The sequence below is a fragment of the Oreochromis niloticus genome, linkage group LG22 (assembly GCF_001858045.2).
Source record: "Oreochromis niloticus isolate F11D_XX linkage group LG22, O_niloticus_UMD_NMBU, whole genome shotgun sequence".
Classification (NCBI taxonomy): Eukaryota; Metazoa; Chordata; class Actinopteri; order Cichliformes; family Cichlidae; genus Oreochromis; species Oreochromis niloticus.
Window position 1 is genome coordinate 5,407,855 of NC_031985.2, and position 27,396 is coordinate 5,435,250.

General features: G+C 41.5%; 1 protein-coding gene and 1 long non-coding RNA gene across 6 annotated transcripts; one reads left to right on the forward strand and one right to left on the reverse strand.

Moving 5' to 3' along the window:
- Positions 1-4,598: 4,598 nt before the first annotated feature.
- LOC102079594 (uncharacterized) lies at positions 4,599-12,712 on the forward strand. Of its 2 annotated transcripts, none has more exons than XR_002057971.2 (5): positions 4,599-4,690; positions 7,484-7,553; positions 10,249-10,445; positions 10,531-10,617; positions 11,113-12,712. It is a non-coding gene; the product is annotated as an uncharacterized LOC102079594 (long non-coding RNA). The 2 variants fall into 2 exon arrangements; XR_002057969.2 differs by having other exon boundaries at positions 11,123-12,712.
- On the reverse strand, positions 7,245-26,927 carry iffo1a (intermediate filament family orphan 1a). Of its 4 annotated transcripts, none has more exons than XM_005457533.4 (10): positions 26,662-26,920; positions 25,248-26,341; positions 15,805-15,865; positions 14,912-15,007; positions 14,618-14,758; positions 14,358-14,542; positions 14,132-14,249; positions 11,521-11,610; positions 11,090-11,220; positions 7,245-10,417 (listed from the first exon to the last, which is right to left on the reverse strand). In XM_005457533.4, exons 2-10 carry the CDS (start codon positions 26,207-26,209, stop codon positions 10,261-10,263), a joined length of 1,941 nt encoding a protein of 646 aa, XP_005457590.1. In that variant the 5' UTR covers positions 26,210-26,341; positions 26,662-26,920; the 3' UTR covers positions 7,245-10,260. The 4 variants fall into 4 exon arrangements, with proteins under 4 accessions (XP_005457590.1, XP_005457589.1, XP_005457588.1 ...); XM_005457532.4 differs by having other exon boundaries at positions 14,358-14,545; positions 26,666-26,919; XM_005457531.4 differs by having other exon boundaries at positions 14,358-14,545; positions 26,662-26,919.
- Between the last annotated feature and the right edge of the window lie 469 nt (positions 26,928-27,396).

Genomic DNA, 27,396 nt, shown 5'->3' on the forward strand with positions numbered 1-27,396 from the left:
GCCCGCTCTCTCCCTGTCTCTCAGTTAATCCCAATACAAACCTGACGTCATGGGATACGTTTGAGCACTTGAAACATGAATTTCTGGATTTAAAAAAAAAAAAAATTAATTTTAATTTTTTTTTACTTTTTCAGGTGTAAATTTAAACATCACGTGACAATTTAAGGCTGCGGTCCATCAGGTCCACCTCAGCCACTCTGACAAATCCTAATTCCTGTTTTTTCAGTAAAAACTTGGGACTGAAGGTGACTCTGATTAGACTTTGTGTGGTGGTAGTAAATACTCAGGATATAAAATCCCTGATCATTTTTCATCAGACTGTGAAGATTCTAAGAACATTTTTTCTCGTGCATACAAAAAATTATTTGTGTTTATGTAAATTACAGCTTATTTATTTGTTGTCATAAATATGAGATTTTATGTTACATTAATTATTTTTTCTTGTTATTTTGTGAGTTTTTTCCACATCAATTCATGACTTTTTTCATAAAGTTAAAACATGCTTTTTTCGTAAACCCACAACTTTTTCTTATGAATTTGTGACTTTGTGAGTTTTTTTTAATTAATACATGTTATTGTTATTTTTCTGGATTTCTTCTTCTTTGTACTTTTTGAAGTTGCCACATTCTCTTCCCAGATTTACCACAATTTTAGCCTTTCTCATGTTGTTTTACCCTCACGAGTTTGTGTTGACAAGATTTAAGCATTTTGTCAACAATTTCTTTGTTTTTTTTTGTTTTTTTCACAAGTTTAAAATAGTTTTTTTTTTCATGAATTCACAACTCATTTTTAACTTGAAAGCATGCCACCACACATTAGAGCGGTGTAACTACAGAGTTGCAGTCTTACACGCCTCTCTGCAGCTTCTCTCCTCCTGCTACCCCCCCAAAAACCCATCTCCATTGAGACTGTGTCAGCTCCCAAAAAGACAAAAAACAAACTAAAAACCAGCAATAAACAACTTAAACATAAAAAATCACAAAGAAAGAACAATACAGTATCCACATCTGAACCAAAGAGTAAAACAGTGAAATGTGGATTATTAAATATTAGGTCTCTCTCCTCCAAGTCTCTGTTAGTACATGACTTAATAATTGATCAACAAATCGATTTACTCTGCCTTACAGAAACCTGGTTGCAGCAGGATGAGTATGTTAGTTTAAATGAATCAACACCCCCGAGTCATTCTAACTAAAAGAAATCTCGAAGCACAGGCCGAGGGGGCGGTGTGGCAGCGATTTTTCACACCAGCCTATTAATTAACGAAAGACCAAGACAGACTTTTAATTCATTTGAAAGCCTGATGCTTAGCCTCGTCCACCCCAGCTGTAAAACTCAGAAACCAGTCTTACTTGTTATCATCTATCGTCCACCTGGGCCTTACACAGAGTTTCTCTCTGATTTCTCAGACTTTTTATCTGATTTAGTGCTCAGCTCAGATAAAATAATTATTGTGGGTGATTTTAACATCCATGTAGATGCTAAAAATGACAGCCTCAACATCGCATTTAATCTGTTATTAGACTCAATTGGCTTCTCTCAAAATGTAAAAGAACCCACCCACCACTTTAATCACACTCTAGATCTTGTTTTAACATATGGCATAGAAACTGAATATTTAACAGTGTTTCCTGAAAACCCTCTGCTGTCTGATCATTTCCTGATAACATTTACATTTACAATAATTGATTACACAGCAGTGGAGAGTAGACTTTATCAAAGTAGATGTCTTTCTGAAAGTGCTGTAACTAAGTTTAAGAATATAATCCACCCACTGTTATCATCTTCAATGCCCTGTACCAACATAGAGCAGAGCAGCTATCTGAACGCTACTCCAACAGAGGTCGATTATCTTGTTAATAATTTTACCTCCTCACTACGTACGACTCTGGATACTGTAGCTCCTGTGAAAACTAAGGTCTCAAATTAGAAGTACCTGACATCGTGGTATAATTCTCAAACACGTAGCCTAAAGCAGATGACTCGTAAGCTGGAGAGGAAATGGCGTGTCACAAATTTAGAGGATCATCATTTAGCCTGGAGAAATAGTTTGCTACTTTATAAGAAAGCCCTCCGCAAAGCCAGAACATCTTACTATTCGTCACTGATTGAAGAAAATAAGAACAACCCCAGGTTTCTCTTCAGCACTGTAGCCAGGCTGACAAAAAGTCAGAGCTCTACTGAGCCAACAATCCCTTTAACGTTAACTAGTAATGACTTCATGAACTTCTTCACAAATAAAATTTTTATCATTAGAGAAAAAATTACCAATAATCATCCCACAGATGTAATATTATCTACAGCTACTCTTAGTACCATCAATGTTAAGTTAGACTCTTTTTCTCCAATTGATCTTTCTGAGTTAATTTCAATAATTACTTCCTCCAAACCATCAACGTGTCTTTTAGACCCCATTCCTACAAAACTGCTCAAAGAAGTCCTGCCATTAATTAATTCTTCGATCTTAAATATGATCAACCTATCTCTAATAATCGGCTATGTACCACAGGCCTTCAAGGTGGCTGTAGTTAAACCTTTACTTAAAAAGCCATCTCTAGACCCAGCTGTCTTAGCTAATTATAGGCCAATCTCCAACCTTCCTTTCATATCAAAAATCCTTGAAAGAGTAGTTGTCAAACAGCTAACTGATCATCTGCAGAGGAATGGCTTATTTGAAGCGTTTCAGTCAGGTTTCAGAGCTCATCACAGCACAGAAACAGCTTTAGTGAAGGTTACAAATGATCTTCTTATGGCCTCTGACAGTGGACTCATCTCTGTGCTTGTCCTGCTAGACCTCAGTGCTGCGTTCGATACTGTTGACCATAATATCCTATTAGAGCGATTAGAACATGCTGTAGGTATTACAGGTACTGCACTGCAGTGGTTTGTATCATATCTATCTAATAGACTCCAGTTTGTACATGTAAATGGAGAGTCCTCTTCAGACACTAAGGTCAATTATGGTGTTCCACAGGGTTCAGTGCTAGGACCAATTCTATTTACATTGTACATGCTTCCCTTAGGCAACATCATTAGAAGACATAGCATAAATTTTCACTGCTATGCAGATGACACGCAGCTCTATCTATCCATGAAGCCAGGTAACACACACCAATTAGTTAAACTGCAGGAATGTCTTAAAGACATAAAGACCTGGATGGCCGCTAACTTTCTGCTTCTTAATTCAGATAAAACTGAGGTTATTGTACTCGGCCCTGAAAATCTTAGAAATATGGTATCTAAGCAGATTCTTACTCTGGATGGCATTACCTTGGCCTCCAGTAACACTGTGAGAAACCTTGGAGTCATTTTTGACCAGGACATGTCCTTCAATGCACATATTAAACAAATATGTAAGACCGCTTTCTTCCATTTGCGCAACATCTCTAAAATTAGAAATATCCTGTCTCAGAGTGATGCTGAAAAACTAGTTCATGCATTTATTACTTCCAGGCTGGACTACTGTAATTCACTATTATCAGGAAGTCCTAAAAACTCGCTGAGAAGCCTTCAGCTAATCCAAAATGCTGCAGCAAGAGTACTGACAGGGACTAGAAAGAGAGAGCATATTTCTCCTGTTTTGGCTTCCCTTCATTGGCTTCCTGTTAAATCCAGAATTGAATTCAAAATCCTGCTCCTCACATACAAGGTCTTAAATAATCAGGCCCCATCTTATCTTAATGACCTTGTAGTACCATATCACCCTATTAGAGCACTTTGCTCTTGCACTGCAGGCCTACTTGTTGTTCCTAGAGTATTTAAAAGTAGAATGGGAGGGAGAGCCTTCAGTTTTCAGGCCCCTCTTCTGTGGAACCAACTTCCAGTTTGGATTCGGGAGACAGACACTATCTCTACTTTCAAGATTAGGCTTAAAACTTTCCTTTTTGCTAAAGCATATAGTTAGGGCTGGACCAGGTGACCCTGAATCCTCCCTTAGTTATGCTGCAATAGACGTAGGCTGCCGGGGATTCCCATGATGCATTGAGTTTTTCCCTTCCAGTCACCTTTCTCACTCACTATGTGCTAATAGACCTCTCTGCATCGAATCATATCTGTTATTAATCTCTGTCTCTCTTCCACAGCATGTCTTTCATCCTGTTTTCCTTCTCTCACCCCAACCGGTCGCAGCAGATGGCCGCCCCTCCCTGAGCCTGGTTCTGCCGGAGGTTTCTTCCTGTTAAAAGGGAGTTTTTCCTTCCCACTGTCGCCAAAGTGCTTGCTCATAGGGGGTCATATGATTGTTGGGTTTTTCTCTGTATTTATTATTGTGCTATCTACTGTACAATATAAAGCGCCTTGAGGCGACTTTTGTTGTGATTTGGCGCTATATAAATAAAATTGAATTGAATTGAATTGAATTGAATTGAATTGAATTGAATTGAATTGTTCCAGGTTCCTTCTACACTGACTGCAACACAGTTATGTTCCCTTTGTACAAAAATATTTGAAGAATGAAATGTTTTATAGGATTCAGGCTGTGTGCAAACCAGTAAAGTTTTCATGTCTGTGTTGTGTTATATTAGGTGAAAGTGGAGTGATTTGTCACCTGACCAATAGTGAGCAAAGTGAGGTGAAAATCAAGCGTCCCCTCCGTTAATCAGATGTACAGGTGAGGTAACTGTTTCCTGTTCTTTCTGTTTGCTTTGACTGCAGCGAGTTATCCGGTGATTTCTGTCCTCAGCGTCTTTATGTGAGTATTTAAATGTATTTTTCTGCTTTTCCTTTTACTCACACTGTGCGACATGACTGCTTTTTCTGGATTTTCTGAATTTTTTCACATTTTTCTAAAGTAGAAAATGTTGGGTTTAGATTTTCAAGTGGCTGTTTTACCTTTTTTGTCACTCTTCAGGCAAACTGCATGATTTCTTAACTGTAAAATGGTTCATTTTTAGCTTCATCTCCACCGGTTTCTGTGCTTTCCTGGATTTTGTGCCGGTGTTCCAGATCAACTGGCGTTGATCGAACAGATGTGTGGCAGTGTTGCGTTTCAGGAGCTGCTACCGACAAACCAGCAAAAAAAACCGCCAAATGTGTCATCTGTGACACTTGTGAGGTTATCTCAAACACACTCCGTCAGTCTTGATGCCGTTGAACAACAAAATGTTTAAAAATGACGTCACGCATGGTGATATCCTCATGCGCGACGCGATCGCGAAAACGGCAAACAATTAACACCACGCCGGTGTTGTTCACAGGACAGCAAGAGTAAACGATCGGGAGACTCTTGTCGTCATTATCGTTCCCCTCGCACGTTTTATTTCTCCGGGTTCAGCGTTTTTGCTTCACAACTAAAGCGTGCAGTTTACTTTGTGTGCACTAACATGGACTCGAGTCAACCAGCGCCACCTCTGGCCAAGTGCCACAGCCTACAGCCAGATCAACTTGTGACACACATCTGCAGCACGTTTGAATTCGTTTCATGCACAACACATTTGTACCTTTCAATTGTGTCTGTTTGTGCGTCATGCAAATAAACCTTTGAAAAGAATGAAATGATATCATATCTTTATTATTGGCCTACATTTGTACAAAATTCCAAATTATATACACAAAGTCATAGAAATCACCACTCCAATTGGTCATCATGATTTTAATATTCTCTTTTTCCATAACAATGAAATACGCCTGGGACAAATATGACACATCAATAGTTCATTAGTGTTGTGACAACACTAATTTGGAGTGGTGATTCCTATGACTTTGTGTATATAATTTGGAATTTTGTACAAATGTAGGCCAATAATAAAGATATAATATCATTTCATTCTTTTCAAAGGTTTATTTGCATGACGCACAAACAGACACAATTGAAAGGTACAAATGTGTTGTGCATGAAACGAATTCAAACGTGGTGCAGATGTGTGTCACAAGTTGATCTGGCTGTAGGCTGTGGCACTTGGCCAGAGGTGGCGCTGGTTGACTCGAGTCCATGTTAGTGCACACAAAGTAAACTGCACGCTTTAGTTGTGAAGCAAAAACGCTGAAACCGGAGAAATAAAACGTGCGAAGGAAACGATAACGACGACAACAGTCTCCCGATTACTCTTGCTGTCCTGTGAACAACACCGGCGTGGTGTTAATTGTTTGCCGTTTTCGCGATCGGGTCGCGCATGAGGATATCACCAGGTAAACTCGCCACATTTTTAAACATTTTGTTGTTCAACGGCATCAAGACTGACGGAGTGTGTTTGAGATAACCTCACAAGTGTCACAGATGACACATTTGGCGTTTTTTTTGCTGGTTTGTCGGTAGCAGCTCCTGAAACGCAAGACTGCCACACATCTGTTCGACCAACGCCAGTTGATCTAAACGCCGTTGATCTGGAACACCGGCACACTGGGAGAGTATTGTAGTGCATAGCTGTTAGAATAATTTCCACTTGATTGATTTATTTTTAAGAATGGAAAAGTTGTGCAATGACAAACACGAAGAAAAACAAAAGCAAGTAATGAGTTGAGCCTGCTTTTGAACTTTGGCTTGTGAAAACAAACTGCGATGAAGGAGTGAAACATCAATCTAATCTGAATACAAAGCATTTATTCTCTATACACACTTAAGACTAACAGTATAACTGATTAGTGTTTAATTTGAATATATGTAATTTCTGCCAAGTTAATCAATAATAAATATGTGCATATGTAGAGAGAGAGAGCAGATGTGTGCTGTAAATCCACAGCCATCAAATGAACACTGAGATCAGAATTTTGTGAGGAAATTATTTCAAAAGAAGTCTTCTCGTCCAAAACGCTTCTTCAGATCTAAAACCTGAAGGAGAAATCAGGTAATTTCTGGTGAGGTTGTGACCTTGGAGGTCCTCACAGCTGCTGTCATCATGTAGATCAGGGTGTCAGGATGTGACTTTCATCTGTAAAAGACTCTGTGGATGATGACAGCAGGTGTTGTAGCCAAACACCTCTGTTCACTAACACGAACAGCAAGAAAAAATACTAAATGTTGCACCGCGGATCATAAAGTGATGTGGAAACTTCCTCTAAATAGAACAACAAACAGAGTGAAAGACAAAGATAACTTGGAAAGGTTTTGTGACTCGTCTTAAAATATGAGGAAGATTTAGATCGTACTGAGAGTCGATCAGAACAAAACAAGAAGTTTAAAAAAAAACTTGAGCTTTTTGACTTGATGAAGTTTTTTTATGTGAATATGTAAAGTTTGATTGTGTAGAAGTTTTTTATTAAAACAAAACCTTCCATTGATGAGTGAACAGAGTAACAAAACCAAAGAATTACGTTTCTTCAAAGTCTTTTATTCTGCTCATCTTTTCATTTCATCAAACATACATACAGCTCTGTGCACCACACACTCACACCTGAACCCCGGACACCTCAAACACTCCTCTCATAGGTTTTCCTACAAATGGCTTCGTCCCTCAGCTCGATTATTTGGCTTTTCTTTTTCATCCGAGTCACACATTCAATTCCTCAGTTTCCTGAAATCTTTAAATCCACGTTTCTCTCTCCACAGATTCCACTTACATTCAGATAATATAGATATGAAGAGCTCGGCTTAAGGAGCGTCTGCACGGTTTCCTATGGTGAGTGATAGCTTTGCTTTGAAGTCTGAATGATAGCAGTTTGTTGCTTTGTTTTCTCATCATTAAAGGAACAAAATAACTCTTTGCCCACTTCTCTCCCTGCACTGAGATCACATAAAAGAACAAAGGTTTTAATTTGGATGTTTTTGATGTGCTCAGTGAAGAAAACTGCAGGACTGGAGGTCAGAGTGTTCCTTTAATGGGTCTGTTTTTTCTCTGGTGAATATGGCCGGTTATTTAACAAGCAGACATTCATGTAATCAAAGATGTGATGACATTTGAAGGAGTGAAAACATTCAAAGCATCAGCAAAGACAGAAGCACGGTCATATTTAAAGTTGTGATGAGGACTCTTTTCCTGCAGCATCCTGTACACGTTTGTTTCTTTTTGCTTTGAATCACATCTGGAGGCCTTTTTGCTCGACTTTTCTTAGTTTACACCGATGCGGGCTTTATTGCTGAGACACTAACATTAGGTCTGATTTAGCTGAGAGCAACAGCAAGGCCACAAAAACCCACAAAAATAAAGTAAAAAATATGAATCGTTTCAGCCAAATTTACACCATGAAGCTTCCAGCAGCAGTACAACTTCAGCATTGGTATGTACATTAATTACAGTGTTTGTCCTTTACAAACTGTACACAGAGACACAGAGTCCCTAAAATACATATTTACATTTAATTAGTCGAAATTACAGATGTGTCAGAGGTTTAAGAGCAGGGCTGTGTGGGAATAATGTTGGATTTCAGGTTAGTGAATTATTGGCAAGAAGAATAAACCACAGAGTGACTGATCCTCATGTATGTCCCACCTAAAGTGGCATCTTCATCTTTAAGACAAAATAACTCCTGATCCCAGAAAAACAAAGGCAAAAATTACATTTTTATTACACCGATTGTTGTCTTTACCTGTTTAAAACAGTTAATGAACAGTATTAAGAATAAATAGCATAAAATAAGGGAGTGTTACCTAAAGTGTAAGACTAAAGGGGGCCTTTTTCAATCATTTCCGGCTCTGTATTTTTTATTCTTGGGCTATGTTAGAGTAGCTCTGCATGATTCAGTTGAGAATAATCCTTATTTGTCTCTTGTAGCTCCTCCCCCTATTAGCCAACCCTCTTCTGATTGGCTGACCCTCATAGAAAGCCATACAAATTAAACTGTGAACTGTGTGATGGGCTTCTGTTGTAGATGACCATATAAGGATATCCCCTCTCTATGACATTATACAGATCCATGAGTAGAAAAAAAAAAAGCTGTCAGTCTGAACTTTTGTCCTGCGGGGATTACATGGACCCCCTGATTTAAAAACATGTTTCATGTGAGCATTTGTTTAGGTCCACTTTAATGTTATCCCAAAAATCCTGAACTAATTCCAGATAGAATCTTAACACAGACACCCAAATACGTGGAAAGTTACATATTACCACATTATTTAACTTAAAAAATATTTCTTCAAGACTGAGGTCTAAAAATGGTATTTCCACAATAAATCAGTTTAACTGTGATTTAACCTGGTTTTTAAAGTAGTGTCGACTGTCATAATATAAGAGTTTACCTTTTAGCATCACATCTGTAGAAAATGTGAAAAATCTAAATGGCATTTACACTGTCAAACCGATCTTTATGTGTTTGCACCGTTTTGAGGTTTTCAAACTGAAATGGATCTGGAGGTAAGAGAGAAACCACAACTGTACAAAAGCTTAAAAACCCAAAACTATCTATATTACTACATGTATTATGACACAGTATCAAAATCTTTTCAAATATCACGGCTGATGTTACCCGTCGAGAGGAAAATGAAGTATTTTAACTCCAAACCGTAGCCAGGATCAGTTTTTACAGACATGCCAGGAGCAGAACTTTTAATAAACCTCAAATTCAAGAAAAAGTACTTATAAATAAACTTATGTAAGAGTATAGTTAAATTTAATCCAGACAAATATTTTTAGGTAAATATTGTGAAGGTTAAACCTTCAAACCCCCCCCACAAAAAAAAACAAAAAAAAAACACCGCCCAAACACAAAAGGCGTCCCCCCCCCCCCCCCCCAGAATCCTGGAAATCGGTTTAAGGCGAGCTGGTCTTTCACTGGATTTTTGTCTTTACTACAGGTAGAAATAATCAAAAACTCAAATTAAACGTGAGCTTTAACATTTTGAAGCTGCTGCTAATGACTGTGTAATATAAAACCACTGCACTTTAATATAGAGCAGGAACAGTGAGCTGTGCAAACTGCTTTCTTTCTGCATTACAGCCTGTGTGCGTCCTTTTAATCCTGCAGCATTAGAGACATTTTACAAACAACAGTTTTGGCGAGCTTGGTGTGCAAATACAATATTGTAGCTCATCTCATCTTTTCTTTAAAGTGCAGTTAAGTTTTGTTTTGACCTCCAGATGTGCAGTTACAGCTAGTAACCATGTGAGGGCAGCACTCGCACACACACTCGATTACTATTGTGGCTTTTTAAATTAAAATGACTTCATATACTATAACTAATAATTGCAAACAAACTACAGGTTCATCAATAAGAACCTTATAAAGCAGTAAAAACCTCCACGCTTGGCTCTGAATCTCCAGCTGCCATGTTGGCCTGACTTTACGATCAGTAAAAATCACACTGGAGACTTAAAATGTGACAGAAATCACAGAGACATGATTTTAGACGTGTGGAAGCTCTGCTTTGTTCTTCCTCAGAGGAAGCGTGTGTTAGGGTTTCCTCCAGGTCAGAGGTGGGATGGCGGCGTTGACGTCGCAGCAGGAGTCGCCGATCTCTGAGTCGGCAGGCAGCGCCGGCTTCTTCCTGTCCTTCTCCTCGCTGTCAGAGTCATCCACCGTCAGCGAGATGAGCGAGGTGGACTTGGACCTGTGATGAGGATGTGAAGTTTATGCAGGTAAATTACAAAAAGCTGCACCTGCGACACTTTTTTCACCCTGACCTTCCTGTGACCCTTTATTTTTTGTGCCTTTCCTTGTCAGCTCATCAAAACCCAACCTGACCATCACATGTTTGCCTGAACAAACCTTGGCAGCAAAATTTCAGGTCCCTCAAAATTCAGGATGAAGGTAGGGGCCAGGTCCTTCAAGCCATTTGGTATTAATGCTCTCTGAATACAAACCCATCCTCCCTAAATATGTATACCCAATAAAAAATGAGACTAGTATTGCTGCTGTCCAACCAGAGGTCAGCATCTGTCATTTCTATGGATACATTCCAAACGTACCTCCAATCTCCTAATCTCTTTTTTTGCCCTTGGTGGAAACACCAAAGAAAGGTGGGAAAGAGAATTTATGACTTTGGAAAAGAGAACATCGCCGTGCTGAGAATCTGAACTAGGTCACACTAACACCATGACACTGGAGGTCTGCCATAGTGAAACTACAATATGTAGAAGATGGACTACAATACCCAGATCTTTGTTCACCACGAGCTCTAGCCTGGTGTTTTGCACAGGTCATGTAAACAAGCACAACCAGTGAATCAAATGAATCTAATAGAGTGTGTGTGTGTGTGTGTGTGTGTGTGTGTGTGTGTTACCTGTCTCCGCTCTGTGTGATGAGCCTCCTGCAGGTCTCCATCTGGACATCCAGGCCTCTCTTCATCGAACACATCTCCATGTACTCGTGCAGGTGGCGGTTCATGTCGCTCTTTGCTGTGGCCAGCTCCAGCTGACGAAGACGCACAGAGAGGCAGAATGCTGACATTCACACTGCTGTTTCATGGCTGCTGCTAATTTTAAGGGGATTATTCTGTCTTTTCTTTTTTTAAGTTTTAGTTATGGGTATTTTAGCTTTTGGACAGTGAGGGGGAAAGACATGCAGGAGATGTGTGGGAGGCCACTGCAGCAGGGACACTTATAGGTATGAGAGTTGCCTCCAGCTCCCTGTCCTTCTTCCCTTATTTAACACGTCCACATCCACAGCTGCAGCGCCAACAACACCTGACCTTTACATTTATGTAACTCTCACCTCTATCTGGTCGATGGTGTCCTGGTATTCCTTCTCTCTGGATTTGAACAGAGACTCCGTGTCTTTGATCACTTCCTCGATGGACTCCTCCTGCAGAAAAAAAAGAAAAACCAAAAAGTCCAAGTTTGCTTCAGGTTTGACATTTTTCAGGGTCAAAGTACAAATTTAAAAACAAGTCACCAGTCTAAATATATAAAGGTGTAGAAGATAACAGAAATAATAATAATAATAATAATAATAATAATAATGATGATAATATAAAATAATAAATATTGTTTTTCTGTTCATGTCCTTCAAATGTCTTCAAAGTGTGAAACTTGTGCACTTTGACAAACGGCTTCTAGGTACAATACTGCCACCCTCTGGCACTAGCAGATCATTACATGTGCAGCTATTTAAAAAGATAAATAAGGGAAAATGTGTATTTATAGTCACACAAACCTTAATGACTATTTCAAAATCAGTACTGTCCCTACAGGAAGCCCAAAACATTAAGCACACACAGCTTTGCATGGGTGAGCCTCCTGTGAGTGCACATCCAGACGTGTTTCCCTCTTTGAGATTTAACTGGATTAGATTAGTTCTGCTTCTAATAAACAGCCGGTCACAGTGTGAAGGCTGAGCACACTTTAGAACCACTGCTCTGCATTATTTTAATTATAATTAAGCTTGAAATCACCGACAAATATATTTGAGTCAACACTGAAATAAAGCAAACTGAATTAATAAAATGAAGGGACTTGAGTTGGATTTCCTTTATTTATCTGCTCTCCTTTAAACCAGAACATAGTTGGATTTTTTGTCACTGGAGGAGAGAGAGTTAAAATGGAGCGTTGGCTCTCAGGAGGAAAAATGTTAAAAGGGAGAAAAAGGATGTGGTGGAATAGCTGGTTTTAATTATGAAGCTTTGAGTGAGTGAAGTGACCCTGAGGTGTCTGTATAAAAGTCATAATACGAGCTGCTGGTTAAAATACAAAGAAAAAGACTTCAGAGCTTCCTCGGATACTTCATCAGTTCAGATATACCCGACATCATTTTGAGTAGAATTATTTTTATTAGCTTCATTATTATCACTGTGACCTTCAGATAAATATACTGACCTTAAAGGAGAGGTCAGAGGTCACAATCAAAATCTTTACACACTACTTTCTAATTTATATGTTGACAATAAACGCTACACATGTAAGAATCATTTTTTTGTCCATTTTCAATCAATAATTCACTGAGTTGACATTGAGGAGCTCGGAGGATATAAACCAAATTTGAATGGATTTTTAACATGACCCTTCTCTGGACACCGAAGTTTTATTGAATCCACTTACAGCTTTACGAGCTCTCATGTTTACAGACTGAATGACACTCAAAAAAAGAACCTAATTGACTGGGGTAATAAACTAGTAAATACGCTGAATAAAGAAGATTCACTGAACTAAATGTGTGAAGACGAGCTCTGCAGGTCTGTTTAGTTTCCTTGTTTCTTAATTAAGCGGGTCATTAACCTTGTTTAGTTTATCTGGTTAAAAGCAGCTTACAGGTCAGCAGGATGGACTCAGCAAATGAAAACATGACGCGGCTGCAGACTAAAAACAGCTCGTCCACCAGGTCAGGTCATCCAAGTGGGACAAAATAAAATTGCTGCTGACAGGAAACACCGAAGACCTGCCTGACGGAGGGAAAAAAACGATCCACAGGGAGGTTCTGTTAGACAGCATGATGCTGCTGTGGTCTCTTTGACCCATAAAATAGATATCTAAAAAAAAACATAAATGCTACGGCAAGGTCAGGGGGGAGATATCATCAGGCAAGGCATACATGGAACGCCATAACTAAGTGGCCGGCATAGTGTACAGGAACATAAATGAATAAATGGAGAATGACCGAGCTAAGATCCTGTGGGACTTCCAGATACAGACGGACAAAATGGTGGTGGCTAACCAACCGGACATAGTGAAGACGGCTGTAGTGATCGATGTAGCGGTTTCGAGAAGCTGGAGAAATACCAAGGGCTCAGAGAAGCGCTCGAGAGGATGTGGAGGGTGAAGGTAACCTCCAGCTCCCGGGAACAACATCGGAGATCTCTGTCCAGAAGAGCGCAGCTCTGTCTGTCTGCGCTACAGCTAAGATACTGCGCAGGACCCTCAAGCTCATACCCTCATACACACACCTACCTACACTTGGCTTGGCTACAAGTTGAACAGCCACAAGGAGCAGTAGCCTCCATGGAGAAGGAGGCCAAGATCAAGGGGAGCCAACAATCCGAAAGGTGCAGTGAAGAAAGTGCCTAAGAAGTACAGCAAGCTGTCCGTAGCCTTGGCCTTGGAAACTGATAAGCTCTGGAAACTGGTAACGCAAAGACTCGCCACTTGAAGAGATACATGTATATTTATTTTTTTTGCTTCAGAGTGCTTTAACACTTCCGGGTTCAGTCTTTTACTACAGAAATACATGATCAAATGTGCAGATGTTTCCGCATTTATGCATTGTATTATCACACTGTGGTTGCTTCTTTGTCAAGGGTAGGAGGGATAGAAGCATTTAGTCAAGTTAAATCCTGCTAACGCCTCTGTGTGTGTGTGTGTGTGTGTGTGTGTGTGTGTGTGTGTGTGTGTACCTCTCCTTGTGTTTCCACTCCCAGTGTGTATCCTGGAAAATCTTCCCACAGCAGAAGAGTTTCTTCGGTTTCCTCCCAGGCCAGACTGTCACAGTCATCCTCAAACTCACACTCCCTCCTACACACACACACACACACACACACACACACACACACACACACACGTGAGCTGTCATCATTTCTGAAACTTTCAGACTGTTAAACAAAGAACAAAAAAAACACCTACAGCTGGTTCAGCATCTTTTGCATCTGCTCATTAATCTGATTGGCCGACGTGCTGCACGAATCCTCGCTTTTGGCCCCGCCTCCCTCGCTCTCTGACACGCTGAGCTCGTCTCCGTCCCCGCCCTTCGATGACTGCCCGCTGTGTTTCCTGACCCGGCGGCTCAAAGTGGAGGGCGGTGTGGGCACCTGCTGCGTGGAGACGGGTTCGTTTGAAAGTTGCAGCAGACTGTGGTTCAGGACATTTTGTGGCCGTGGATCTACCTGGAAGATGTGATTCATGTCCTCGCAGTTCCTCTGCTGGGCGACATCACAGAGGCGGGCGGTGATGTCAATCCGGCGGCAGATATCCATGTCCACCTTCATGGCCTTTTCCTGGATTTTAGTGTCCAGATCTGACAGGTTCTGACGCAAAGACAGAAAAATATTCATTTTAGGCATATTTCCTTTTGTTCTAGTAAATAAACACAAAGCTAACAATATCATGTTTTTTTCTGTGTATTTTTTCTTTGCCTATAAAAGTGAAAAACGAGCAAAACAAAGCTGTAGCAGACTCACGTTGCTGACGAGTCCTTTGAAGAGAACGAGCTCCTCTTTCAGACGCTTCACCCTCAGAGCCAGCTCATCCTGACACACCTCGCTCTCCTGCAGGTCCTACAAAACACAAACATCATCTGTGGGTCAGATCAATCAGCTCTGCACAGGTATGCAAGTGTAAGCCATCAGTCAGGTCTTTATGTTCACACATGATGTTTTCTTACAGCTGCAGATCAAACTCGATCAAAAACTTGAAATGTTTTTCAGCTCATCTCATCCCATTCCCGGTGCTTTTTCTTGGACCCATAAGGTTTAAACCCACATTTCCTCTTTCCATCTTCTTGTTCTCCTCTCCTTTATTTACAGTTTGAGCAGGTTATATGTTATGTAAACGCAAACCCTAAGCACTAAAAATATCTGTATATCTGATGAAGTGTTAGAACATTTAAAACATCTGAGGTTAAATATCTGAGGACTTTTTAAGGATTTGTAAAAACCCTGGAACAGCTCTTTTCTCTGCTCTGTGCATTTTCAAAACAGAAATAGAAAAAGTGGTCCAGCTTGATGCTGTATTTCCAACTCACACAGCCCTGGCCCCGCTCTCGAGCTGCTCACTAATATTAGGTCTGCTCCAGGTAAACTGAACTATCCCCAACTGAGAGAAAAATATTACCCAGGGTCACACGTCTTATTTTAAGGATCAGAAAGAAGTATGTAGAAACTGTTTTACCAAGCTTCATGAAAATGACATGAGCTAAATTTGCACTGATGCTTCAGCTTGAAGCCGAAAAGCTTAAAATCACCAGACTTGAATTTATGATGAGAAGCGGGCTGTGTCTCTAAAACCAAACAACACTTTTAAAATGAGTAACATTTAATCTGAACACAAGCTAATATTTTTATGTCAATTTTACCTCCTCGAGTTCAGCCACCTTCTCCTGCAGGTCCATTCTGGCTGTGTACTCTTCCTCCCATCTACAAACACAATCAGAGCAGACGTCTCACACAGAGTGAAGCACAGAAACTCTTTGACGCAGACAAACGGGTTTAAAAAAGGTGAGTGCATTCATACTCCACAAACCATCAGCTGTTTAGTTCAAGCCACACTTCCTCCAGGCTGATGTTGAGGTTTTACTCCATCTACTGTCCTTCAGTCAGAAGACTGATCCACCTTAGCTGATGATGAGCAGCTCTACTCGAGCTCCTCGCCTGATCTCTAACACTGAACTCAGACACCCTTTGGAGAAAACTCATTTCCACTAAACGTCTTCATGATCTTCATGAGTAGTGCTGAGCACTCAGTCGACAGCTCACTCTTACACTGGGCTCCTTGGTGGCGTTCGCCTGCCCCTGATCGCAGTCGCTCACCTCCTGACTCAACTTACTCCATCTCCACCACCTTCAACTGCAGCTGATGATTTCTTTGGGAAATACAGTTTGATTTAGAGGTTTAAAATGGAAACCCACTCTTTGAGCCGTATTCGTCTGTCTGTGATTAACATTATCTGATAATATTCAGAGTTTTTAATCACACATCACTGAAAATGATGATACACTTGTGCGTGTGTGTGTTTGTTAGCTGACACAATAATTAGTCTGTCGTCAGGTTACCGTGGAGATTTTTTCAGGTGGAATGAAACAGGCGATGGTGAGTTTTGGCTTCTTTATCTTCGTGTCTGCAGCTTTAAGGCAAAAACCTCCATGATCACCTGACACAGACCCACACTGTGCAGCATCATGGCCCCTCCCAGCTCCACCACTGTCATTACTCAGCATGTGTTACATAAGGAGAAACCAAGAAGTGTGCATTTGGAGCATGAAGGCATGAAGAGCACGCTGCAGTCACTACAAACAGAGAGCAGGACGACCGGCTCATATCTGGTTCCTGTGTTGTGGTGCGATGCCTCCTCTGCCTGATGCAAATACAACCTCAGGATGATGTTAAAAGAAAAGTGGTTTGTTTTACTCTCATTAGCACCACCATGTAATGAAGTCAGAATCCCATTATATTCAATAATATTCAGCCCTCTGATGAGCCATCTCTCCTGATACGACACTAAAGCTTCATGTAAAGTATTGATCAGATGTCTTTGCACTCATTCCCCACATATGTAAAGTAACATGAGAGCAGAGGAAGCTTGTGGCTCGATGTCATGGCTGGTTAAAAGCAAAAAGACCCCAAACTAACTGTGACTTGAAACCGTTCTGGATGTGGACTGATCAGTGGATTAGATATAGCTGATATATGATAGCAGGACATATGGTCCATTCTGTTTTAGCTCATGAAAGTTTAAACTGGGGTAAAATCTCTGCAGTCACATGTTCACATGCATGTGCATCACATGACTTCCTGAACAGTTAATCAAGAGATTAATCAGTAACTTTTTGAATTCAGGAAAAAAAAGTAAAACTGCAATAAACTACTAGTAAACACTAAATGTGCTGCTTAAAGAAGTAGGGGGAAGACACCATCAGTGCAACACACTGTCAGTTATTATTCTGTACTGTTAGGAAGCATAAACCATTGATCTGCTTTGGTGCAAATGACAATGACAACAGGTGCACTGGAGAGGTAAGAACAAGCCCCGGCCTGAATCTTAACTATGAAGCAGCTGGTGTGTTTCAACAGCAACGACACGAGTCAGTGTGACAGAGATGCTCAGATATGAGATCCAGAGAGAGCGAGCTGCTCTCGTCTGTTTGCCAGTCTTAACACGTGGCTCTGCAGTGAGGCTGCTGGTGGTCGCTGTGCTTGACTGATTAATGACACAGCAGCTGGTTTACCTGTGGTGACGTCCGAACTGCTGGGTGAAGCAGAAGCTTCGCGAACCGTTCACTGCGTGTTGAGCTTTTTAAGAATGAGCCCAGGCCGCTGCGCTGCACTCATGAGACGTGACGTCAAAGAATTTGAAAAGCCCTCTGCAGTAACGACGCAGCGCCGCTCGTTTGATCAAACCACCTTAAACCGCCTTGTTCTCAGAGCGAGCCAATATCCACTGAAAGGCTCAGAACCATTTAAGACCGATTTCCTTTAAGTGAGACTGTGATCTTTATCTCCAAAGAGGTTTTAGCTGCCGGCCTTCATCAGAGCTGGGCAATACTGTGAATGTGAATTTCACCATCCTCACACTGACGTTACATCTGCAGAGGTTGTTGTTCTGTCCTTAGAGGGAGCATCGGTGACACATGGGCAGAAAACACCTCAGTAAACAGCAAACTGCAGCTCTGTTTGTCATTTATTTATACATGCAGCAGCCAAAAAGTAAAATCACCATGCCTGCAGCATCACACAGCTCTAATCACAAAGCAAAGCTGCTAAATATTAAGCAAGGTGAACAGCAGCTTGAGCAAAATCAAGCTCGCCAAACAACATGATTTTAAAACTTTTCTAAATTCAAAGAGAAAAATGAGAAGTTACACAAAACTTGTGACAAAAAATTCACAAAAACATCATTGTCAGAAGTGACAAACATTGGATTTATTCTGACCACTTTAAACATGCCGACATCTAAAAACGATGCTAAACTGACCTACAGCCCGTGGAAAAGCAAACTGCTCGACCTACAATCTCCTGACCTCTTTTTACCATCTCATCATCACACAGTGGATTTCCTTATAAAGTGTGACAACACCTACAACAGGTCCACAAAAACCTAAAAAACCACCTACTACACATTTAAATGAGCAACTTTTCCTTAAAAAAAAAAAAAAAAAAGGGATGTTTGCACCTCCCATACAGTTATAAACTCACCAGCACCCTCTCATAAGAAGAGACGCACAAGAAAACAGCGAGATTGCACCTTCTGCGTTTCCCCACGGAAATTATTCATTTTTAAAAAATATTATACTCAAGAGTTGGGAGTTCGCCTTGTAATCGGAAGGTTGCCGGTTCGAGCCCCGGCTCGGACAGTCTCGGTCGTTGTGTCCTTGGGCAAGACACTTCACCCGTTGCCTACTGGTGGTGGTCAGAGGGCCCGGTGGCGCCAGTGTCCGGCAGCCTCGCCTCTGTCAGTGCGCCCCAGGGTGGCTGTGGCTACAACATAGCTTGCATTCACCAGTGTGTGAATGTGTGTGTGAATGGGTGAATGACTGGATATGTAAAGCGCTTTGGGGTCCTTAGGGACTAGAAAGCGCTATATAAATACAGGCCATTTATTTCAGCTCTAATCAGCCAATGCATTTGGGCATGCAGACATTATCAAGACGACCCACTGAAGTTCAAAGCAAAAAGCAGAATAAGGAAGAAAGGTGATTTAAGTGACTTGGAACGTGGCATCGCTGTCGGTGCCAGTTGGTCTGAGTATTTTAGAAACTGCTGACCCACTGGGACTTTCCCACCATGGTTTATAAACCTTTGAGGAATATTTCAAGCACCTTGTTGAATCTATGCCATGAAAACGAAGGCAAAACGGGGTCCAACCCTATACTAGGAAAGGTATACCTAATAAAGTGACCAGTGAGTGCAACTTATAACAGTTAAAGAATTATAAACAGTGACACACGCTCTTCCTTAAATCTTTCCCCCATAAAGATGCATGTGATGACCTTCCTCTACCTTTAATGATGAGTTCTGACACATCAACAAAGACGTGACCTCCATGAGAACAGTATCTGCACAATGATGGCTGCACAGGCAGAGATCACTCTGAAAAGGTTCCAGTCATTTTGTTCTATAAGCAGGCTGAAATATGACAAACTGCTCAGGCCAGAAAACTGCTTTAAGTGTTAACACTAACAGGCTTTCAAGGAGTAAAGAGTGAAGACATGTCGCTCCACTATCAGGAAACCTGCGTCTGTATACAAGGTGATGCTATCTCACTCTCCTCCAACACACAAAAAGTATGAGTCACTGAAAGGATGAGAGCACTGACATTTGCTGCTCTCTGTTACAAACAGAGTGAGCGATTAATGCCAGAGGAGATAACAACAGTGTCAGTGTGTATTTATGTGTAATATGTGGCTGAAATTCTGCAGATGTTTGATCTGGGTTAACCAGTGAAAGCACATCAGCTCACATAATCTCAGTAATGCTGTTTGGGAGAAAAACCTCCCAGCCCGGTGTCAAAAAAACTGCCCGCATATGCAGCCTCTATAATGTCACCAGTGCTTCTGGATCGCACGTTTTAAAGACTCAAGACTGCCATTTTGGTTGCCACCATGTTGGATTTCTTTTGTTGGAGCCAGAGATTGGGACACGATGGTGGAGTGCTAAAGCATGATTAGCCAGCTCCATTCATAAACTGCACAGCTGCATTCATAGACTTCCTGTTTGAACTTCACTCTTGCAGTCAGCCTCAAGTGGACAGTAGAGGAAGTGCAGTTATTGGCACTTGCACACAGTCAGCTTTATTGTTTCAAGCCTTAGAGTTTACTCAACATCTGATTGGATAACTTCCCGGATATGGGGAGTAGAATTAATGCTGTGTTTCTTAAATGGCACACTCAGCCATCCATATGTGTCTACATACTTTTAACTTCTATCAATCATTATTAATGTCTGTAAAAAGCAGAACGTCGGAGAAAGAAACCCGAGCGTTTTGCAGCTGTGTAGTTTGGAGACGAGCTAATGATGACGACGAAGATGTTAATGTCAACGCCTCTCTGACGCTGCAGAAGCTCGCCTAGGACACACTGGGTGGGGAGGTGGGGAGTGCAGAGAGGGATGAGGAGTCAGCGAGGACAGAGAGACTCAGAGAGGAAGACCGGGCAGAGTGAGAGCATTTAGAAATGGAGAAATGTAATAAGATGCCAGACGCTGAGAGGGAAGCAGAGGGTAAAAAGATAAAATGGAGAGAAGGCAGAGAGGGAGGTGTCAGATGGGGTGACATCACTGCTGGCGGTCACAGGCTGGTGCTGCTGCATTGCAGGTACCAAAACAAGACCCGGCGAGGAGGAGGAGGAGGAGGAGGAGGAGGGGGATAAAAAAAAAAGAGGATCAAACGGGAGGAAAGAAAGAACGGAGGGGATGACTCATGAGAGAGAAAAACAACAGCTCATGTTTAACTTGTCCCCAGACAGCGTGTCCCTGCAGACACACATGAAGCTGAACGTGTCACATGAAAGGAAAACTGAAGACCTTTATCCTCACTGGAAAGAAAATCAGTCGGCTCAGGAACAATATTGTTATCCATTTGTAATTTTGCAGCCTGCTTTGAGTGAATTTTAGTGTTTCTATGCTCAACCCATGTAACTGTGACACAGTTTTGCTAGCAAGGAAATAAATAAATGAAAGACTTTAGCGTTTGTCCATCAGAGCTGTTTTGATTCAGGCTGTATTGATTCAGAGCTCTCCATGCTCCACAATTTCAAAACCCCTCGTTAGCTCCCTGCACACAAATAAAAGTCCTGATTTGAAGAACTACAAAGTCCTGGTTAGGAGGATGGAAGGGTTTGGCATTTTGTTTCGCTTTGATTTATTTACTTTTGCTTTTTCCGAGTTGGCTAGGCTCAAGTACCAAAAACTACTCAGTAAGATTTAAGCACTAGAACTACTTGATTAAGTCAGTTAGGCTTGGGCACCAAAACCTACCAGGTTAGGTTATGTCTTTGAAAATGACTTTTTTAGCTCTGAACACCAAAATCTACTCGCTAAATGTAAACACCTAACCGTGGTTTGGGTTAAATTATTCCCCTTTGCAACGTTAACTCTGCACACTGAAAAATGTCGCTTACCCACTGCACTAAAATGTCTTTGGAAGCATCTCAGGAGTAGCAGTCCCACATTAATACTACTCAAACCAAGCACGTCGTGTTTAATATGTCTATAAACCATTAATGTCAGATTGTTGTTGATGAACCAGCTGCTTTCTAACACGTCATGTTAGTTTTTAAAAAAAATTATTGACAAGTCAACTGAGTTTCACATTCATTTACTTCATTAAACGTTTGAGCTCTGACCTAACCTTTTCCTTTTTTGCACAGAGTAGCGAATGCTTAAGGAAACTGCAGTAATCATCTATCCTGTCATGACAGAATGACAGAAAACATGTTAAAATGTCCTAAAATGTTTAAATCATTTCTATCTGCACATCACTCTCAAAGGTCTTAAAAAGACAAGAATTTAATGTAATTTAGTGCAGCACTAAAACTGAAAAGCTCAGCAGTATCTGAACATCACAGGTCAGGGAGTAAGTCACTGCTGTTCCTGAAATCGATGTGACTGAAGGTCTGTCATGCCGAGGCCTCCTGCCTCAGCAGGCTGATGCACAAAGCAGTGAGGTCAGTGCTTTTTCAGCATAAAGCAGCGGTGCAAAATGGTGTTTCAATGCCTTTAAGAGGGGAACAGGTCAGCAGTGAAACAGGTTTTTTCTGCGAGCTGTACAACAAATCTACTGCCTAAAAGAAACCGTAACTGCAGAAGATGAGCAAAAACCCGGGTAGGATTGTGTAATTATGTGAAGCACCCTGCTCTGCACCAACTACATATTTCCCCAGGCTAATGAAAAATAAGATGTCATAAAATTACATGTAAATTGTGATAAAGCTCAAAAAAGTCCTAGTAGTCATGCATATATTCCTCAAAATTCAGCAGTGACTGACGGCCAGAGTTTAACTGATTAATCCAGAGAAATAAACAGCTGACAAATGAAGGCAAAGCACTTTCAGATTATATGACTCAAACAGTGTTTCTGCTGAGTTTTACGGCACTTTTAAAAAGTGACCGACCAAAAACATCGTGTAAAGCAGTCCTGCTCACTGATCAGCAGCATCGCCCTCGCTGACCCCGTACGGCAGCGCCCATCCTCGCAGGGTGACTTATGACTGCACTTAAATGTAATAACTATCAGGTTTCATGTTTTTCTGAACAATCAATCACTAAAACCTTCAGTGCTGATATACAGAGAGGAACAGGAGCCAGCTTGGTGATGGGGTCAATCTTCTTACTCAGCTGTGCACTTTCACTATCCTGTAAGATATCAGTGGTGCTTTTATCTGTATTTGGAAACCAATATTTAGCTTTGGTTTAGTAGTAGAAATGTAATCAGTTTACATCGATGATAAGTTTCTTTTCCTCCTACCAAAAGACCAGAATGATGTATTATTTACTTTGAATTAAAGATGAGCAGCACTGGTGTTTTCTTGGTATCAGAGGGCAGGTGCTGCTGCTGCGGCCTGTCATCAATATTTTGTGGTTTCAGGTCGATATGATTCTGAGAAAAGGAGTCAGATGGCCCTGAAACATTCAGAGTGATGCTTTCATCTTTTACTACATCCTTCTCTCCTGTTTTTTCCCTCAGCTAAACAGACAAAAACTATCAGGAATTTCTCATCTTTCAATAAACCGTATGTTATCTTATACTTTGTTGTGTTTCTGTTTTAATATGGAAATCTCACATCAAGTGACATATAGACTTGAATATCTCATCATCTACAGTAGACCATATCAGCAAAAGAATTTGGAAATCTCTGTGCACAATGGGCAAGGCTAAAAATGTGGACTGGATGCTGGATCTTTGGGTCATTGAGTGGCACTGCATTAAAAGCAGACATTAATTCTGTGATGGAAATCACAGCATAGGCTCAGGTACACTCCCAGAAATCATTACCTGTGAGCACAGTTCACTGTGTCATCCACAAATCCAGGTTAAATCTCTGTCATGTAAAGAGGAAGACAAATCCAGAAACACTGCTGCCTTCTTTGGGTCAAAGCTCATTTAAGAAGGACTGAGGTAAAGTGGAAAAATCCAAATGTGGAATTCTATTTGAAAAGCATGGATGCTGTGTCTGCAAACTAAAGAGGAGAGGGACCATCCAGCTTGTTATCAGCACTCAGAAAGTCTGCATCTCTGATGGTATGGGGGTGCATTAGTGCCGATAAGGCACTGGCAGCTTGCCCCTTTGGAAAGGCACCATCGATGCTGAAAGGTATATACAGGTTTTAGAGCAACATGTACTCCTATTCAGACAATGTTTTTTTGTTTCCCAGGGAAGGTCTTGCATATTTCAGGAAGACAATACTAAATCTGCATCGAATACAACAGCATGGCTCTGCAGTAAAAGACTCCAAGGCTGAACGACCTTCACCAATGAAAACATTTGGAGCATCATAAAATGGAAAATAGGATAAAGACGACCCAGGACTGTTGAGCAGCTAGAATCCTGCGACAAGAACAGGACAACATTCCTCTCCAACCCGTCCAGCAGCTGTTTACAGACAGCAGAGGGGCAAACACAACCCTCTATACGTTTTTGAGACATTGTGCTGACATCAAATTCAAAATTATCTAATATTTTTCTTAATATGCTAAATTTTCTCAGTTTAAACCTTTGATATTTTTCTCCAATCATGTGTGTTTTTGACATCTGCAAATCACTGTTTTTATTTACATTTTACACGGTGTCACTTTTTAGGAACTGTGGTTGTAAAAACTGAGTTACCTTTTACTGATTGCTGGATATCAGTGAGTGCATCTGTCAGTGAAGAAAGACACATATGAACCACAGCAACATGAAAAAGAAAGAAGTTGATTTAAATCACATCTGAAAACATACTTTTATAAACTAGTTCTTCGTTCATATTGTGTCTTCTGGGCTTTTTGTTGTTTTATTAAATGTCTGATGTTATTGCAATGTTTGACGTTTTTTATTTGTTAAGGAAAAATGTGTATTTTGGATTTTTCATTCATATTTTCTTGTTATTTTAACTTTGTCTCAGCTTCACTGTAATTTTGTTCTTTCACTGTAGCTCTCGAGTGCAGACCTGCTGAAACCGAAACTTACACCACAACACTGACATGGAGCCAAAGGTTTGAGGTTTTGAAACAAACTGCAACTTCCATTATTACACTGCTATTTCTGGGAATATCACTTTTGATGGTTTGACAAAGTACTTTGTAAACTCAGCTTTAAAGGTGCTGCATAAATGACTTCTATTACCTTAATCATTGCTTCTTTTGTGTGACCAAATTGTGTTATTATTTTAGATAAATCTGTGACTGCAATTGGAAATTTAAAGCAAATCTTTATTTTTCTTTAATTTTATTAAGATTAAAAAAATACATTTAAAAAACGAGCTATTGTTTTATAACACACAACACTTTTACTTTTTATTATTATGTGAATTGTAGCTACTATTTCAACAGAACCACCATGGCCCAGGTCTATTAGACAAGTTTAATGGAGGAGTTGATTGGTAGATGCTGGCCCAACTGGACTGTTTGGAGCCTGAAAATATGCTCAGTGACGCAGAAGAAAGCTCTGAATGCCTAAGCAGCCGAATCCTCTCTCCAAGACAAAAATCAGACCCATGATGTCATAAACCACCTGTAATCAGCCACCTGTGCACCACACACACACACACACCATGGTGAAAACTCCACATCACAGGTAAAGCATCTTATCACCCAGCGCCCCTTACCTCCTCTTATATTCATCCCTTTCTCTCTTCACTTTGGCCAGCACGTTGTACAGAGCCCTGATCTCCGGCGTGATGGTGTCGATCTGGACTCCAACACCGTCCGGGTGCGTCCAGGAGACCCCGGGCCCCGTGACGCACGACTCCCTCCCGGTGCCAAAGCGGCGGGTGTGGTTGAAAGACCAGATCGTCCCGGGGAGGAAGCGAGGTGGCGGAGGAGGGGGAGGTGGGGGAGCGTTGGTGTTTGTCCCGGTGTGAGCGGAGTACTTCTCGTTGATATTGGTGATGGTTTTGGTTGGGTCCATGGGACTCAGAGCCGGGCTGATGGAGAAGCCGGAGGTGGTGAGGTTGGAGTTGGAATCCGTGCTCAGGTATTTGTTGTCAAACAGAGGAGGGGGGTTCAAAGTGGGGGAGAGGAGGCCTCCGGGCAGGTATGCAGAATTGTTGGCGTTGAGGAGCGGGATGAAACCCGGCCTTGCAGGGATAGGCCCGATGAATCCGGTCTGGACTCCCATGTCTTTAGTGAGGGGCTTCTGGTGTCCATCGCCCCCGCTGTTGCCCTCCAAAGCCTGCTGCAGCTGCTTCTCCAGCACCTTGTTCCTGCGCTCCAGCTCGTGCACTTTGGCCAGAAAGCAGCGGAAGCGCAGGTTCAGGGTCTTCAGCACGCTGATGTTGGAGCCCAGGTCGTTGCGCAGAGCCGTGGCCGCCGGGGGGACGCGGTGCAAGGGGCTGCTCAGGTGCAGGTAGGCGAGGCCCGACGGTGGCAAAGCGCCCAGGTCCAGCCCGGACAGCCCATCAAGCCCGAACCTGCCGTGGTCCCCCAGGAAGTAGCCCGGGTCTGGGATGGCGTAATCGGTTTGGCTCGGCATTTGGGGATGTTGTTGCTGCGGGGCCAGGAAACCGCTCTCCTCCAGGACCGGATTCATACTAGAGTAGGAAAATCTGAAGTGCTCAAAATCCGGCATGAACCCAGACTTTTATAGATTCACACGGAGAGGTAATTTAATATAAATATTTATGATCCCAAAGTGGAACTTGGCCCAGCAGCCTCTTCTCGATTACACCCGATGATCCTCTGTATGCGGAGGAGCTGTGCGCTGAAAGTCAGAGCATGCGTTTTAAAATGATGCTTTAAGGGCCCAAAATGGCAGCAAAATAATCAAATCCAAAACGAGCACTGCAGTAAAGCTGTGCGCGCACACTGGAGCATAAAATACAGATACACCACTGCACCCTGCAGCAGAATTACAGTAAACTTTTAGGCAGGACTGATTTCTAAAGCGAGATCAGAGCCGCGATGCGCACTAGCAAAAACATGTTTTTTTTCCCCTCTTTAATTCAAACAGTGGAGGAAAAAAAATCCCCCATCACACTAAATAAATATTACTTTGCCTTTATGAACATTTATGCAACGTACCTACAGTCCGAGGTGTAAACGCCGACTCTGGCTCCAGGTAATCAGGTGAAGTCAGTGAATCAGCGGTGCGACACAGACCAGGAATAAACAAGCGAATGACTGCGGCTGCAGATTACCGTACTCATTCTGAAAGCAGGGCACCAAGACGTTTCAACTACAGTAATAACCGGACTAAAGGAGCATATTCTTGAAAAGGTGAAATGGAAGCATAAATGCCAACAACCGAAGTTTAGAACTCAATTAGCCAAATCCCTTAAAATCGTTTAACAAGCACAAATCTCCCGAGAACGAGCTAGCGCCAATCTGTGCACTTGTTTACAGAGATGACACTTATGGAAACTAGACAGTTCCTAAGACTCCAGATGCATTAAAGACCTTTCAGCGGTCAAAACCCCACACTACCATTGTATTTTAACAGCTATGTAGCATGGTCTTTAGATTTAATAAATAAAAAAAAAAAAAGTCACATTAGAGCCAACCCACTTGGTTTCAGTTGTCTTTGGCTGCAACTTGACTCACTACACATTTAATGTCAGGCGTTTCATAGTCACAAGAGCGAATTTTACAGACTAGATGTCATTTGTATGACAAGGCCAATCAGGTGTAGCATTAGACCCGTCCATTCTAAATTGTATATCAGAACATGCAGCTTTAACCTGCTAGGACCTGGCGTCCACATGTGGACATCACATTTCGGGTTGTCTAGACCAAAATACGAAATTTTGTTCTACAAGG

Bases quoted from the DNA above. Each gene is read 5' to 3' on its own strand.
- iffo1a (XM_005457532.4), bottom strand. From the start codon at position 26,209: ATGCCGGATTTTGAGCACTTCAGATTTTCCTACTCTAGTATGAATCCG. The intron at 15,008-15,804 runs GTAAAATTGACA...TGTGTTTTGTAG, and splicing joins AGGTGGCTGAACTCGAGGAG to GACCTGCAGGAGAGCGAGGT. The intron at 10,418-11,089 runs GTAACACACACA...TCCTCATCACAG, and splicing joins ATCACACAGAGCGGAGACAG to GTCCAAGTCCACCTCGCTCA.